At 42.0% G+C, this 15,725-nt stretch overlaps 2 protein-coding genes across 8 annotated transcripts in view; one reads left to right on the top strand and one right to left on the bottom strand.

Annotated features, from left to right (window-relative positions):
• Window positions 1-988, top strand: part of unc5b (unc-5 netrin receptor B) — a 50,136-nt gene extending 49,148 nt beyond the window's left edge. For all 3 annotated transcript variants that reach the window (XM_086122361.1, XM_086122359.1, XM_086122360.1), the window contains one exon: window positions 635-988. In XM_086122361.1, the coding sequence (XP_085978487.1) occupies window positions 635-657 (23 nt within the window). In that variant the 3' untranslated portion in view covers window positions 658-988. The remainder of the gene's footprint in view (window positions 1-634) is intronic.
• Window positions 989-3,284: 2,296 nt separating this feature from the next.
• On the bottom strand, window positions 3,285-13,823 carry slc29a3 (solute carrier family 29 member 3). 5 transcript variants are annotated; one of them, XM_086122499.1, is made up of 7 exons: window positions 13,677-13,823; window positions 12,207-12,343; window positions 11,376-11,694; window positions 10,234-10,316; window positions 9,594-9,820; window positions 6,019-6,181; window positions 3,285-5,386 (listed from the first exon to the last, which is right to left on the bottom strand). In XM_086122499.1, exons 3-7 carry the CDS (start codon window positions 11,658-11,660, stop codon window positions 4,768-4,770), a joined length of 1,377 nt encoding a protein of 458 aa, XP_085978625.1. In that variant the 5' UTR covers window positions 11,661-11,694; window positions 12,207-12,343; window positions 13,677-13,823; the 3' UTR covers window positions 3,285-4,767. The 5 variants fall into 5 exon arrangements, with proteins under 5 accessions (XP_085978625.1, XP_085978624.1, XP_085978628.1 ...); XM_086122498.1 differs by having other exon boundaries at window positions 12,221-12,343; XM_086122502.1 differs by having other exon boundaries at window positions 12,207-12,337.
• Window positions 13,824-15,725: the final 1,902 nt, after the last annotated feature.

Genomic DNA, 15,725 nt, shown 5'->3' with positions numbered 1-15,725 from the left:
GTTCACACTTCAGCTATGTTTAAGTCTCTTCTCATTCTATCCCCCCTCTGTTTTCTAAACTGCCTGTTTTGTGGCCAGGACCCTCAAGCTATTTTCATCGTCAGTGTTAACTACCATCCATGTTTTCAACGATCGCGAGCAAGGAAACACCAATGATGTCTGTTACATCTTAAATTGTAACAATGTTCGCAAAAAGAAAAAAAACGTGTTTATATCTTTTAAATTTCAAAACCAAAACACCAGAAGTATCCCTTCTGCAGTGAGTCATGTCACTGATTGAATGGTTTGGTGTGCTTGTGTCTGTATGCTGTTTTATTTGTGCGCGGCACAACCCTTCACACCTCACCTTTATTATGTATACATTTATTTGTGCGGACATTTCATCTGGTCTATCTAATGCTTGTGTTTGTGTGTGTGTGTGTGCGTGTGCGCGCGCCTGCAGTGGTTAGGCGGGGTGTACATTTTTAAGTGCTATGCAAGAGCAAAAGAAAAGCATCTTCACTTCTCTTGCCTCCTGAAAGAATAGAATCTATTTTTTCAAATAAGAGCATAACACAAAACAGGGTTTTTGATTTTGTATCAAACAAAAAGTGGCGCAGGATTGCAAAACTTTTTTTCTCTCTCTCTCTCTGAGGTGCAACTTTCTGGATTGGATAATTGGATCAAGGTCATGGATGCTATTAGTGGCTTTCGTGTTGCAGAGACTGGCTAATGAAGACCAGTATTTATTCTCTCAGATCTTTTTGGATTGTTCAATGTAGCTCTGATACATGTTGCTGCAAATGGACTAAACTCCTCTTTGTTCCTGTTCAAAAGTACTTTCTTTAAAAAAAAAGTAAAAAAAAAAAAAAAGAATCAAAAAAAGAATTTTTTACAAAAACAAATGTTTAAAAAATACGTATTTCCGTGACATTTTATCTCTGTAAAGTACCAATTGTAAATAAACATTTAGCCTTCTTACCTGTAATTAAATATAATTTGTATGCAATAAATTATATTTCTTAGCTTAAAAGCAGCCTCTGTGTGGTTTGTTATTGTTCTGAAACCTGACATGACATCACAGGTATATATTATTTATGTAATGATTGATGAAGTAAAACAATGATAATGAATTCTTTTATTGTATGAAATAACTATTTTGGATTCACGTTTTAACATCGTTATTGTTTATACAGTAAACATCACTTGCAAATTACCTCAGCCATCTGTACATTGTAAAAATCAAAAGTGATCACTGAGCACAAAAGGTCATCACGTCTGTTTGATGGAGGTATGTGAAGATTCATCACATGGCAAGTGCATACAAAGTCACGAGTGGTTTTCATATGGAAAGCACTGGAGGTTTTACAATGCCAAAGGTAGTGGCAGTGTGAAATGTTGTTAAACAATAAAATAAAATCCACCTTCCGCCCCTTGTCTTATACCAATCAGGCACCGCCACGTACGTCATGATGAAAGAGGCAGTACAGTTCACAGGACAGTACGACAAATAAATGCAGCAATATTCAGAAAAAAGTGTAGAAGTGCAGACACATCTATTTGTTGATTCACACTTTATACTGCAATTTCCACCGAAGCAGTTGCTTCTTGATGAGCGAATTAATAATCAAATACACACTGACTAGACGAATCGTTTGTACCATCTGTCACTGTTGTACAACTGAGATAGTCTTTGGTAACTTGGGTGGCTTTCAGTTCCAGCCAGATGAAGGAGTTAACTAATATATTATAATGATTCATAATGTTACTGATAAAAGTACAGATATGTTTATTTAAAATCAGTGGCGGGCCGTGCATTTCAACCTTAGGCCTTCAGTGACATCACATACATTAACACAATATAGGCTTGTCAGGCAGCACTTAATTTCAGGAGCATTTAAAACCATCAAGTATGCATTCACAATCAAGAGCAGGAAACTAAATTTACAGATATTGTCAAAAATAAAAAGATTTAAAAAATACTAAATAAAATACCACCCAAATTACGCTGTGTGGTCATAAAAAAGTCTGTCCAATAAATTGCGCAATGTCGCAGTTTCATATAAGACACCAACCACACAATAACAAAACAAACTATTCTTTGAAAATAAAATTAACAGATCATTTGCATTTTGAGAATAGGCTATACAACAGCAAAAAACTGAAAATGTTGAGCAGCTGAGATTGAACGAATTTTAGTGCACGAAGCTGACTACAATCCGCCATTATAAATTGCAGGTGAGCTGATTTATTTGATACATTTTTGTATCTTTGTCATTTTATTTCGTGACCATTAATACTAACGAAATAAAATAACAAGAAGAAATGTAAAATAAAATTCATTTACTCACCAATGTAGTGCCTGTTCACTGAGCTTGCACATCTACGCGAGTGTCCCCAAACGTTTTTAAACGCACCGTAGCTTGTAAGTGCCCAGCCGTGCTCTGATGTTTCCTTGCTGCCTTGGTAAAACAACTTAAATTGGTAAATCCAGTGGAAGGTCCGTCTTGAAAATTGTGTGGAAAGTAGTCCTGCAACCAGATCAACGTCTTCTCCTTCGGCCATTTTGGGTCTAAATGCAGCAACAGCTCCCTCTAGCAGGCGCTAATCCAATCACCGAACGGCCTTGGTACGCAGACTCGTGATCTGTTTGGCTATTGCAAACTGACTGTGCCCGTTCATTTACAGCGCACATGGGCCTGCTCTGTTTAATCTGAAGGCCCCGAGCAAGTTTATTTTACCTGGCAACACAAGTTGTCTGAAATATGATTGGTTAAAAACTCTACCATAATAAATAAGTAATTTATCGAGTGGCTTTCAATGTTATTTTAAATAACATTGAAAGCCACTCAACTAAGTGGAAATAATATGACGTAAAGAATACAGAGAATAATTTTCTTGACATATTTCTGAAAATAAAAGTAATTTATTCTCAGAAAGGTAAATTTATTACATTTACTTTTCTGAGAATGTTTAGGCCAGCAGAGAAGGCCTTGCTGGCCCTGCGGAACGCCACTGTTTAAAATACACAACGGTTGTCAGGAGTTACGTATGTGTGTTTTGAAGTATTTCGGGGGGGAATATTTTGAGCGCTTCCCTGACAAGTGCTCTCAACGTTGCCCTTTGCTGCCCTCTTTTGGCAATTGCCGTAAGTGAACACCATTTTTCAATAACACCCAAAGATTTCAATAACAAAGCAAAGATTGAAAATTAACGTTTCAGTGTAAAAGTAACAGAAATAATAATACAAAGATAATCAACAATGTGAAAAATAAGATGAATGAGAATAATAAATACAAACAATAGACATTTGACAGGTTTATCTCAATTAGAAAATGTAAACGTTCATTTCACTAGTTCAATTTAAAAAAATGAAACATTGGACCAATGCATTCAAGTTCTTGTTGATTGTTTCTTATGTACTATTCTTTTTTTAATCAGTTCCACTTTTTGGTTGAACTCATAAATGTTTTTCCAAGATATTCTAATTTCTTGAGCTCTACCTGTACATATACGCATCTACAAGTGTAGCACAATGGTAAAATGACAGAAAATCCTGCCAATGGCTCGCAACCAGTTCAGGGTGTACACCACCTCTCACCCAAAGACAGCTTGGACCGGCTCCAGCACACCCATGAACCATGTGAGAATAAGGGCTGCAAAAAATGGAGGGCTGAATGACAGAAAACCAGAATTTGTCTCTTAAGGGCAAGGGTGGCTCCAGGATTTTTTTCCTCCTGGGGCTAAAAGGAGTGTATTGAGGGCTACAAAAATAATGTATACAGTACACATATTTTGGAAGATCAAATAAATGCTGGAGGGGTTTAGCTGAGGCTACACAGATTTCGGACCGGGCTATATGCCACCAAGCCACCGTCGCACAATCCCTGAATAGTGGAAAGACCAAAAGATAAAACCAAAAAAAAAAAAAAAAAAAAATCATTTGTCACAGTATGCGGCCATGTTGGACTCATACCATATTTTTCCTTAAAGTTAATTAAAGACACCTTTAACAACATGATTTTACGTGCGGTCACGTTGTACTCATTTCAACATGTAAACAGCCAGCCACAACATTATAACATTAACATTATAACTGCAGCTAACGGCACGGTTTGACATCCAAAATGAGAACACGATCAAATACTGTGCTGTTGTTTTTCAACTGAGACTTTGAGGTACACATTCATTTTACCATGTTTAGTATTATTGTGGCTTTGGCTTGCACTTGTGTAAAACTGTATTGCATCATAACGAGGACCGTGTATGCTAATTTGTTTACCTCAGCTAGTAGCATGAAAGAGTGAAACATGCGAGGAGCAACTCTCAGCATGACATGGTACAGTCGTACACTAATGTAAATTCCAACCACAATACTAAAGATAGCTTCATTTCTTCAATGTCGTCCCTTTAAAAAAGATATAGCAAAAATGTCAGTGGTGGACAGTAAACTATTTGTGTTGACATTCACAGATTTTCTTTTCAGCTACCCTAAGATATTTGCTGATCTATTTACTGTTTTTGTTCTCAGGCCAAAGCAATATATATTGCTTTGCTACCATCTTGTAGCATTTTGGTGCCACGGAACTATGCTAAAAGCTCTTCACTTGGTGTTTTGCTGCTATTTGTTGTCATCTATAGGTGACCGTAACTCTTTCTTGGGCTGGTGTCAATTACTCATGCATTTTCATTATTTATGGCAGGGCCTGGTCCTAAGGTGTTCACTTTTGTGAAATACTGTATATTGCAATGCTCCTTCAGAGCTTTAACGATGCATAATATACATAATCAGATAATATGTACAAGAACGAGGGAAAGAGCAGATCCGGTGGTAAGTCCCAAAGCAAGGAAGAAGGACATGACCACTCCGGTGGCCTCTGCCAGCTCCCGGGGCACAACCTTGGGCCCGTAGATCATCGGCAGAGTCCCCAGGTAGCCGTTGGAGAAGCCTAACAGGGAGTTGAAGACAATGGGATACACATCGTGAGTGAAGAGCACAATGTGGAGGTGGTCCCTGGGCTGGTAGTTGCAGAAGATGATGAGAGGTACCAAGACGGAACGGCACACAACCAGCGCGGGCAGAAGTCGGCTGGTGGGGCCCGGTACCTGCAGCCAGGCGGTGGACTGCCTGCCACAGAAGTCTGCAACGTTATACAGGAGGAAGCCGGCAAGGGGAACAAAGTAGGTGTCGGTCCACGGGCTGCCGCTGTCTTTGTCGACGGACTGGATGCCGGACAACACCGCAGGGAACACCATGATGGTCACACAGAACACGTAAAAGACACTCATCCCCAGAACCCACGTCTTCTGGAGAATGGGCTTCAATGGAGGTGTTTGGGAGGGTGCTGCTTCTCCTCCCGTGCTGCTCTCTCCTGGAATGGTGATTGAGGCAGCCATCATGTAGTATCTACATGAAGGAAAAAAACATCTTGCATGACGATAAATATTTCACTGATCATCACAGACGATTTTTTTTTAATTCATGCGGTCGACTGGTTAGCACGTCCACCTCACAGTGCAGAGGTGCAGGGTTGGATTCCGATTCCGGCCTTGCAGTGTGGAGTTCACATGTTTGTTTATATTTTTATTTTTTTGCAAATCAAGCGTAAATATAGGTAATAGTGATTTCCTATGCGGACGGCTGCGTCGGTATGATTTGGAAAAGGGGACGTTTCTTTCTTTAGGCAGTCATCGGAAGGTTTTGAGACAAAATGAATAACTAGTAGAACTGTTCAGAAGTCAATCCGCCTTGACCAAAGCCTTTAGCATCAGACAAACAAAAACAAGGCCAAAGCTACCGCGCTGGTGAGGTGGCTTTTCACAAAACATTTTTAATAATGTTTTGTAATACTATATGTTCTTGAGCTGCTGTTGCATGTGAATTCTCTCTTCTATCTGACTAATGAAGGATGAAGTTATCTTCAACCCACTCAAAAAGGGCTGTTCATTCATATCCACATTTCCTCTTCATAAAATACAGTATGTGTTCATTTAATTAAGGAAATGACAGATAGAGCTTGTGTATGCATCTTTGTGCACCTTGAGAAGGCCAGCTTGGGGAGCAAGAGGTATGCAAAGATGCAGAGCAGGATGAAGATGTCTGCGGTCAAGAAATACGCCAGGGCGCTTTCGGTCACGTCCTTTGCCAGTGCAATGTCTGCTATTGATGCAACAGCACTTAGTGTTCCTCCCATAGCCTGACCTATGTGACACAATGGATTACATGGTCAGTCACTGAAACCACTTTGCAAATTAAACAGACAAAGACTTAAGACAATAGGAACATGATACAGTATGCAGATACAAGGACATTAACTTACTGACTCAAAATGACCTTAAAATTTGCTTTTGAGGACTTGTAAATGGGCAGCATGATGGTAAGTGGTTCGAAAGAGGTTCTGACTTATGGGGTTTGAATCCTCGTGCCTTTCTGTATGGAGTTTACATATTCTCGCCATGCTTGTGTAGGTTATCTCTGGGCACTCTGGCTTCCTCCCGCATTCCAAAAAAACGTGCATGTTGAATTAATTTAAGACACCAAATTGTCTTCGCTCATTTACGTTGCTATTGCTCGATAATTCTGGGCGAAGCGGCAATCAAATAAAAAACAAACAATGTACGTATCTGCCCATCCTGCATAACATTGCGTAATATTTGAGACATCACACTCGAAAACTGTTCTGGGAGAGCCCAGCAATAATTGCCACAATGCACTCCATCCATCCATTTTCCGAACAGCTTGATCCTCACTAGGGTCGCGGGGGGTGCTGGAGCCTATCCCAGCTGTCTTCGGGCAGTGGGCGGGGGACACCCTGAATCGGTTGCCAGCCAATCGCAGGGCACACAGAGACGAACAACCATCCACGCTCACATTCACACCTAGGGACAATTTAGAGTGTTCAATCAGCCTGCCATGCATGTTTTTGGAATGTGGGAGGAAACCGGAGTACCCGGAGAAAACCCACGCAGGCCCGGGGAGAACATGCAAACTCCACACAGGGAGGCCGGAGCTGGAATTGAACCCGGTACCTCTGCACTGCGAAGTCGACGTGCTAATGTGAATTCTCTTCTAAATGCGAGAGGCTGCATTTAGAAGTGGAGATCGGGCACTGTACAAACACGCCCGAAACCAATTGACAAAGGAAATTAACATCGCTAAGAGAAGCTATGCAGAGAGGCTGAAAAACCAGTTCTCTGCTAACGACTCTGCATCTGTATGGAATGGCCTGAAAGCAATCACTAACTATAGAATGCCATCCCCCCAGTGAACAATAAGGGTCTTGCTAATGAACTAAACATGTTTTTCTGCCGATTTGAAAAGGACACCCCCATTTCCCACACACACCCACCTCTACCAGAAACTACTCTATCTACCCCTCCACCCTCTTTTTCTCCACTACAGATCCACGAACAGGACGTGAGACGGCTCTTCAAGCAGCAGAAGATCAAGAAAGCTGCGGGGCCCGACAAAGTGTCCCCCTCCTGCCTGAAAGTCTGCGCTGACCAGCTGGCTCCGGTCTTCACACAAATCTTCAACAGATCTCTGGAGCTGTGTGAGGTCCCATCCTGCTTCAAACAGTCTACCATCATCCCAGTTCCCAAGAAATCGGCAACATCGGAACTGAACGACTATAGGCCTGTCGCCCTGACGTCTGTGGTCATGAAGTCCTTTGAACGCCTTGTGCTGAACCACCTAAAGAACGTCACCGGACCTCTGCTGGACCCTCTCCAGTTTGCCTACCGGGCAAACAGGTCTGTGGAAGACGCAGTCAACATAGGTCTGCACTACATCCTCGAGCACCTCGACAGCACAGGGACCTATGCAAGGATTCTGTTTGTGGATTTCAGCTCTGCGTTCAACACCATCATCCCGGAACTCCTCACCCCCAAACTTCTCCACCTCGGTGTGTCCCCTACGATCTGCCAGTGGATCCTCAGCTTCCTGACGGGACGGACACAACAGGTGAGACTGGGAGCAACAACATCATCAATACGCACCACCAGCACTGGAGCCCCACAGGGATGTGTCCTCTCTCCACTGCTCTTCTCTCTCTACACAAACGATTGCACCTCAACAGATCCAGCTGTCAAACTCATAAAGTTCGCAGACGACACCACGGTCATTGGTCTCATCAAAGACGGCGACGAGTCTGCGTACCGCCAACAAGTGGAGCAGCTGGAGCTCTGGTGCAGCCGACACAACCTCGGGCTGAACACGCTCAAGACTGTAGAGATGATCGTGGACTTCAGGAAACATTCTTCTCCACAGTTGCCCCTCACACTATCCAACTGCCCCGTGTCAACCGTCGAGACCTTCAAGTTCCTGGGAATCACAGTCTCCCAGGACATGAAGTGGGAAGTCAACACCATCTCCATCCTGAAAAGGGCCCGGCAGAGGATGTACTTCCTGAGGCTGCTGAGGAAGCATGGCCTGCCACAGGAGGTGCTACGACAGTTCTACACGGCAGTCATCGAATCAATCCTGTGTTCTTCCATCACGGTTTGGTTTGGGGCCGCCACAAAAAAGGACAAAATCCGACTTCAACGGACAGTTAGGACGGCGGAAAAAATCGTTGGCACCGCCCTACCCACTCTTGAGGACTTGCACACTGCAAGAATCAAGACAAGGGCACGGAAAATCCTCCTGGATCCCCCGCACCCTGCCCACCACCTTTTCCAGCTACTCCCCTCAGGCAGACGCTACAGATCCATGCGCACCAAATCCAGTAGACACTTAAACAGCTTCTTCCCTCTAGCCATTAACTCCTTAAACAGTCACTGACGTAGTCACTCTTCTTGTACTACAAATACTGCTACTGGTTACTCTAAAATGGTTCAATGATTTGTTGTTTACGATGATACTAATGCAGCGTGTTATACCGGAGACAAATTCCTTGTGTGTTCTACATACTTGGCCAATAAAGATGATTCTGATTCTGATTCTAACCACTGGACTACCGGGCCACCCCGCCACAATGCACTGAAATAAAAAAACCCGGACGCAAAAAAATACACAGTTGAAAGTACTTTTATCAGAGGAGAACTGCTCTTACTCATTGCTCAAGAAGACCAGTGGTTCTCAACTGCTGTCACATACACATTTGTGACCCAGGACAAGCTCGCCACTAACGACCACATCAGTAAGCCGTGGGCCTTTTCCATAAACTAGTTAATCAGTGATGGGACATTGTGATTTCTTAGGAAGGGTGTCAAAGTGACCATTTGAAAATGTAACCACTGGCTGAGATTCAGAGAAATAAATTGCTGCATTTTGGTATTTATCGGATTCCTCTCTAATTGAGTCATTGTTGATAATCATTGTGAAGAAAAAGTCATGATGTCTTTGCATCAATTAATGTAGTGATGGGTAACTTGAGCAAATTATTAATTGAAAAGTGTGCATCAAATGGTATTAATCGGTACCCACGAAGAAGCTCTCAGTTTAAAAAAAAAGTGAAAACATATTGCACAAAATGAACTGTGCAGCAATATTGCCCATTTGACGGACACAATCCTGGGCGCACCGGCTTCGTGGATCAGCTTCCAAATCTGCGCATGAGCAATCACCTTTTTACATGCATAAAACATTTGTAAATCAGGCCCCAAGTCTGTACCTGATATGAGAGCTTGAGAGATCCTCATCGGGAAGTGCCCACTAATGCCAAACACACTGCCACAGAAGATGTTAGAAGCACCGCTCACAACAGCCACGCTGGCCAGTGTGCCCGCAAAGAATTCCTCCCTGCAGCCGGACACATCCACCTTGACCAGTATGGTGGTCCCGACAAACACCAGCAGTATGACAAAGAGAGATGACAAGATGCGCACATTTGGAGACAGCCTGGAGAGCACAAGGGAGCACAACACTATGAGTTGCCAGCACCACAAATGTACAGGACAGAACATTTCAGCAGATGTTTGACAGCACCCCTTCAGATGGCTAGGCTTTCTCTGAACTATTATTTCATATTCATTACAGATCAATTATCTAATTTCACCCTTTCGGGGACAGCGGTTACTACAGAGTACAGCTTGCCATGTTATCAGGTTACAGGGTGCATGAAAGGGTGAATACATACAGTGTGAGCTTCTTGAGTGAGTCCCTAGAAGTGCAGTTATGACTGATATATGCCTCTCTATATACATACCCACAATCTTGCTGCTGTAGACTGTAAATTTCCCCATTGTGGGACAAATAATCAATAATAAAAAATGTGGGACAAAGCATCATGTAATGATGTAGATGCAAGTGACCTGTTCACGAGAACGTAGTTAAGAATCAAGCACAGCACGGAAGGCACCGTAGAAGCAAATGTCAGGTAACTTTCGAAGTAGTCCTGTGAACGAGAGGAGAATAACAACACATTAGTTCAAGGAGTTGTTGACAGTATGCGCACAGAAATAAAGGTGGCACATGGGGAAATTTACCCCGCAACATATTATTGTTGATGGACGGGGAGAACTCGTCCATTTTGTTAAGAGCCTGCTATTTTATGTCGGACATGGCCACATATGACGCCATGCAGATTTTCTCAGGAAAGGTTTCATAGCTGTGAAAATTTCACAGACATTCACTACACTGGTCACAGAAAATCCAAAAGTGAATCTCATACGATGTTCATCGCAGAGATGATGGATTTGGTTCAAGTTTGAGCATGCCAAACTTATCCACCCATGCCCATGTGGACCTTGGTGCAATCACCGGGGCAGTCATGTTAGAACAGGCTGTGGTATGAATGGAAAGTGAAAAGAGAGACAGAGGTGAGTAGTCTTCAATAAGCTTTTATTTACTTTGCCTCTAAAAGTGACCATTTTCTACGTGGACGCAAAATGCGAGGACAAAGTCGATTCATCAATTTTGCACCGTCAGGGGTCAAATTAGAGCTGCACCAAAAGAGGGACGACGCCTGTGTATATAAAATGCAATTTTGCAATGCTGGGACAGGGGTGATGTGCTGAAATTATTTTAGATTTCACACCTGAAGCTGAAGTCATCACACATGATGTCTAATTAGCTGACTGGGCAATGCAGTCTTACTGTGTGAAATCGCGGAATTGTCGCAATAGTTCACTTTGCCCTGTTCTGTTTAAATAGTGGATGCATTCCAGGTCTTCTGTTGCTGCTCTGATTTTGAAAGTTTGTGTGAGCTGCGTGTAAAAGAGGAAAATAAATGAATTGAATGACCAAATTATTTAGTCCAATCAGCATTTATTTTATCGAGATTTACTTGGATTGTAGCTTTTGAACTCTTCTCACGTTGAACAAACTGTTCTTGGCAAATTTCTGAGGTGCTTCTAATGTTATTAATGTGTTGCCAGTCACGAATCCACCCAGTCACATGCATCCCTACGACACACACACACACACACACACAGCCCTCATATGTCATACTCACGCTGAGGCCAGACCGCTGCTCCTCTGTACTGTTGCTCATTTTGTAAAGCCAGTAGCTTTTGGCCGTGACGAAAAAGTTCCAAGGCAGCAGAGAGCCGATGCCCATGAGAAAGAAGATGATGTAGACCAAAGAGTAGCGGTCATCAGGGGTGTAGCGTACGGCCAGGGAAGCTGATGAAGGAGACTGATCCTCACTCTCCTCATCCTCTGATGAAAGAGAGTTGTCAAGGGCAACGGGGATGTAGGAGGAATTGAGGCTGGGGTGCGCAGGTGCTCTTCCGTCCATTTGCAAGTTGCAGTGTACAGTGTTATATAGAAATCTGAAAATTCAATGAAAGGCGTGTTGAAGACGAAAAGATCTTTGTAAGTGAGCATCTTTACACGAAATAATTATTTCCCTGAAACAGTATCGACTTTGTATTGCCATCTTGAAAGCATTGGTACTGACAAGGATAATTATAGATTAATTCAACATTTTATTACATAAAACATTTTTTCACTAATTTCAAACATTTTTATTTAACAGCACAACAAATTTAGAACAATATAAAATAACAGTGAGCTACTGAAAATGGAATCATTTATTCACTTTGAAATGTAAACATACCGATAATCATTTTGAAGTTTTGATCCCACATATAGCATCGTTGCAATTTCCAGGATTAAAAAAAATGACACGATGGTTTGCTGCTTTTGACTCGTGGCTGCTGGCTAGTTGTAGCAGCAAAACTGGGAACGGTTACATGGGCAGGCTGTGCAAACTCTACATGCATTTTCCATGCTTTCCACTTCAACCTCAACCTCAAATGATTCAACAGGTTTGTTGCATTACCTTGTTTTTTTTACCTTGCACAACGGTTTCCTCCACGTCTCTCTGGAGATACCGCAGGAACTTCTGTGTCAAAATAGCTTCATCTTCAGGAAATTACGCCAGGTCATGCTGCCCGTCAGCTGCTCGATTAGCTGCACCTTCGAAAATTGATACTATTACTTTCTGTTTACTGCTTTGTTCATTTATTCCTGGATTCTGTTTCTTTCAACTTCCATACCAAAGTGAGAAAGAAAAGCTAGCCTCTTCATTGGTTGCAGTCACGCACATTTCCGCCGCGTCTAATGGAGTAAATATGCTTGCAGCTGGAAACGTAATATCACAAATCTCCCTATTTATATAGCCCTTCAGAATGTAATCAACAGGGTGAGTTGTTGTGTGTGTGTGTGTGTGTGTGTGTGTGTGTGTGTGTGTGTGTGTGTGTGTTTATTTATAATTTTGATATTATTTACATATTTAAGGGAAGCTTGGTGGTCCAGTAGTTAGCGCGTCGACCTCACAGTGTGGAGGTCGTGGGTTCGATCCCGGCTGCGGCCTTCCTGTGTGGAGTTTCCATGTTCTCCCCGACCCTCCACGGGTTTTCTCTGGGTACCACAGTTTCCTCCCACATTCCAAAACATGCATGGCAAGCTGATTGAACACTCTAAATCGTCCCTAAGTGTGAGTGTGCGTGCGGATGGTTGTTCATCTCTGTGTGCCCTGCGATTGGCTGGCAACCGGTTCAGGGTGTCCCTCGCCCACAGCCAGCACCCCCCCCCCCCCCCCCGAGGATAAAGCTGATCGGAAAATGGATGGATATTTGAATTTATGTTTACTAATTACCGAGAGAAATCATTAAAATGATTCGTGTCATCACATAAAATAATATTAACCACACCATATTAATAAAGGTAATCTGAGCAAATGTATTTCAGCGTGTGTAAAACTGCAAGCCCTCGCACTAACCAGTAAGTAGCTCACAGTTTCAAACAAGTTTGTTACCTCTGATGTAATACAGTGTATGGCCAACAGTAGTAATCGAAGTACACACCTGCAAGGTCGCTGTAAACGCTACAGAACACAAAGAAGATTTCTAACTTCTTACTCATGCTTTTCACCAATACTCAGTGGAAAGTTGAAGGTATGCACAGATGAAACCATTTGTCGTATACCCAACTGCATATGGAAAGCAATGAGGAACCAATTTGTTCACATGACACTAGCCTGGAAAATGCAGTGACACGCTTAACTCGAGACTGCAGACTCGGCACATTCAAGTTCGGAAGTAACATAACCGCGTACACGTTTCAGGCAAAAATGTGTCATGCCGTTTTAATCATGATGACAGAATGTTAGTACTAGTTAAGGTTGTCAAAATTCATTAGCCGTTCAACTGCTTGTTTGAGGCGATCCACAAAAAGTTCTGTATACATGAATTGACAATTAGTAACACAAAATGACTGTCATGGTGATAATACAAATATGACAACATACCTCACTGTTGCTAGGTCACAACCTGTTTCTCAGGTATTCTCCTGTTACAGTGAAACCGCAACACATCTTTCCCCTCGCGTCTTCCCTAGTGTAGAGTGCGGATAAACAACAGGACAAAACACTCACTCGTTCCATTGACTAGGAACAACTTCAGTATTTCCGCCTTTTCCGGTAAAAAAAATTTCAGACTAAGGGATTTTCCAAAAGTACAAGTTATGCTATACTTTCTAAAACACGAGACTTGTGCACTCACCAACATTAACACTCTTGTATACAGTTAAAATAATTCCTTTTGAGGCGTGGAACGTAAAACGCGATGTATTATTTTCGAAAAATAATAAACTGTAATTCTGAAAATATACCGGATGCCACATTTGAGAATGAGATTCGATGTTGATGTTCCAAAATAAAGTTACCGGTACTCTTAAAACTGCTGAAAATGAGTCAGCGACAAATTTATGAACCATAATTTATATCCGTTTTACCACTCTGTACCTGGTAATGATTTCAGTGCCACGGTCGAGGCTCCAGACATGCGCTGTTTTGAGGCTACTGTATCACGCGTTATCACGCGACACAGAAGGCACGCTCAGTTATCGCTGTATAAACACAGTTAGTTAGTAATGCATACATACATACATACATACATACAAAAATACATACATACATACATACATATAAATATACAAGGTAATTATGACTTTTCTGGTGCATTTCTTTACGTTATTGACGCATTTCAGTTCACATACAAATACGGATTACTGAATGCTGGACATATACTGTACGTATCATACACGTATACAGGTACGGCGCCAGTATTTTTTCTCTCTTTCGGCTCAGGAAATTGCTTAACTGGGGGGTGTCATGATTCGGTTTAGGGACCAACAGGTGGCACTGTAGGGCTCCCCCGGCAGCTGCACACCTGTTGGTCATAACTAATTAGGGCTTTAAAAGGACTCCCAGCCCGAACACTCAGTGTCGGGTCATTGTTCCTTCTTGCTACTGTCATGTGTGTTGCTGTTTGATCTTAGTTTCTGTCATGTTTAGTTCATTGTTATGTTTTAGCTTTAATCATGGTTTTTGTTTGATACTTTGGACTTTGTGTGTTTGGGATTTAGTTTTCTTTGTTTTAAATACAATTCTTCAAATACACCCTGCTCCTCCCTCCTGCCTGCTTTTTGGGGTCCACCACCACCTCGCATACGTGACAGGGGGGTCTTACAAAAAATATATTTTTTTTCATGAGGTTCTCTCGTTTTTTTGCTTTTTTAAAATAAAAATATAATATACACTAGTGATGTGCGGAGAGATATGTATTCAATATAAGGTATGAATTTGCCTGAAATTAGAGATTAGGGCGCTACTGTCTTCTTCCGTGAACACTGTTAAATGTGACAGAAATCGTCCGCATCACTTCGCTGTCCCCCCATTCTTATTATTGGGGAATGCTTGTTGCACACTATTTTGAAGCCTCCGCACATCAGAGATGCTGCTGGTGCTCGTTTTTTTTCCAATCGCCCTCGTCTTTTTTTACCCCCATGGGAGACCGGGATATTTTTAGGGAGAAATTATTTGTTTATTTATTTATTGAAATTCAATCTGGCAACAGACATACAGTATATGAAATTACTAACAATGTCGCTTACGGTCAGGACGCCATCTTACGTTGCCAACCACTTTGCTCGCTTGAAGACATTGATTTCTCCACGGCGTTTTCACGTTGTTTTCTGACTCTACGGTGAGATTGCCACCGTGTATGACAGAGTTGTACCAATCAGTCTGGGAGAAGTGCTACACGCAAATTTGATCACGTAGAAAACAATTTGTAATTTTCTCTTATGAGGTGCATAACTTAATGCTATAATAACTTAAATTCGACTGCATCATGTTGTCATAATCATCAACAATGAAATGAAATCAAATCCCACCAGGAAAAAGTGGCTGTGATATGTAAACCTAAACCTTGCCAGTCACAATTCACAATACTGTATTGAGATAATATACTCGGAATAGTCGATACAAAGAATGAAATTGGTTATTTTAAAGAGG

This window comes from Hippocampus guttulatus, chromosome 10, assembly GCF_054856545.1.
Source record: "Hippocampus guttulatus isolate MCC_2025c chromosome 10, RoL_Hgut_1.0, whole genome shotgun sequence".
In the NCBI taxonomy this organism is placed as follows: Eukaryota; Metazoa; Chordata; class Actinopteri; order Syngnathiformes; family Syngnathidae; genus Hippocampus; species Hippocampus guttulatus.
This window is presented reverse-complemented; position numbering and strand designations above follow the sequence as displayed.

What these genes read in the sequence shown, in the direction of transcription:
- slc29a3 (XM_086122499.1), bottom strand. Translation starts at nt 11,660, where the DNA reads ATGGACGGAAGAGCACCTGCGCACCCCAGCCTCAATTCCTCCTACATC. An exon ending in CTCTCAAGCTCTCATATCAG is followed by an intron (nt 6,182 to 9,593) that starts GTACAGACTTGG and finishes TGTGTCACATAG; the next exon opens with GTCAGGCTATGGGAGGAACA. An exon ending in CCCAAGCTGGCCTTCTCAAG is followed by an intron (nt 5,387 to 6,018) that starts GTGCACAAAGAT and finishes TCCTTCATGTAG; the next exon opens with ATACTACATGATGGCTGCCT.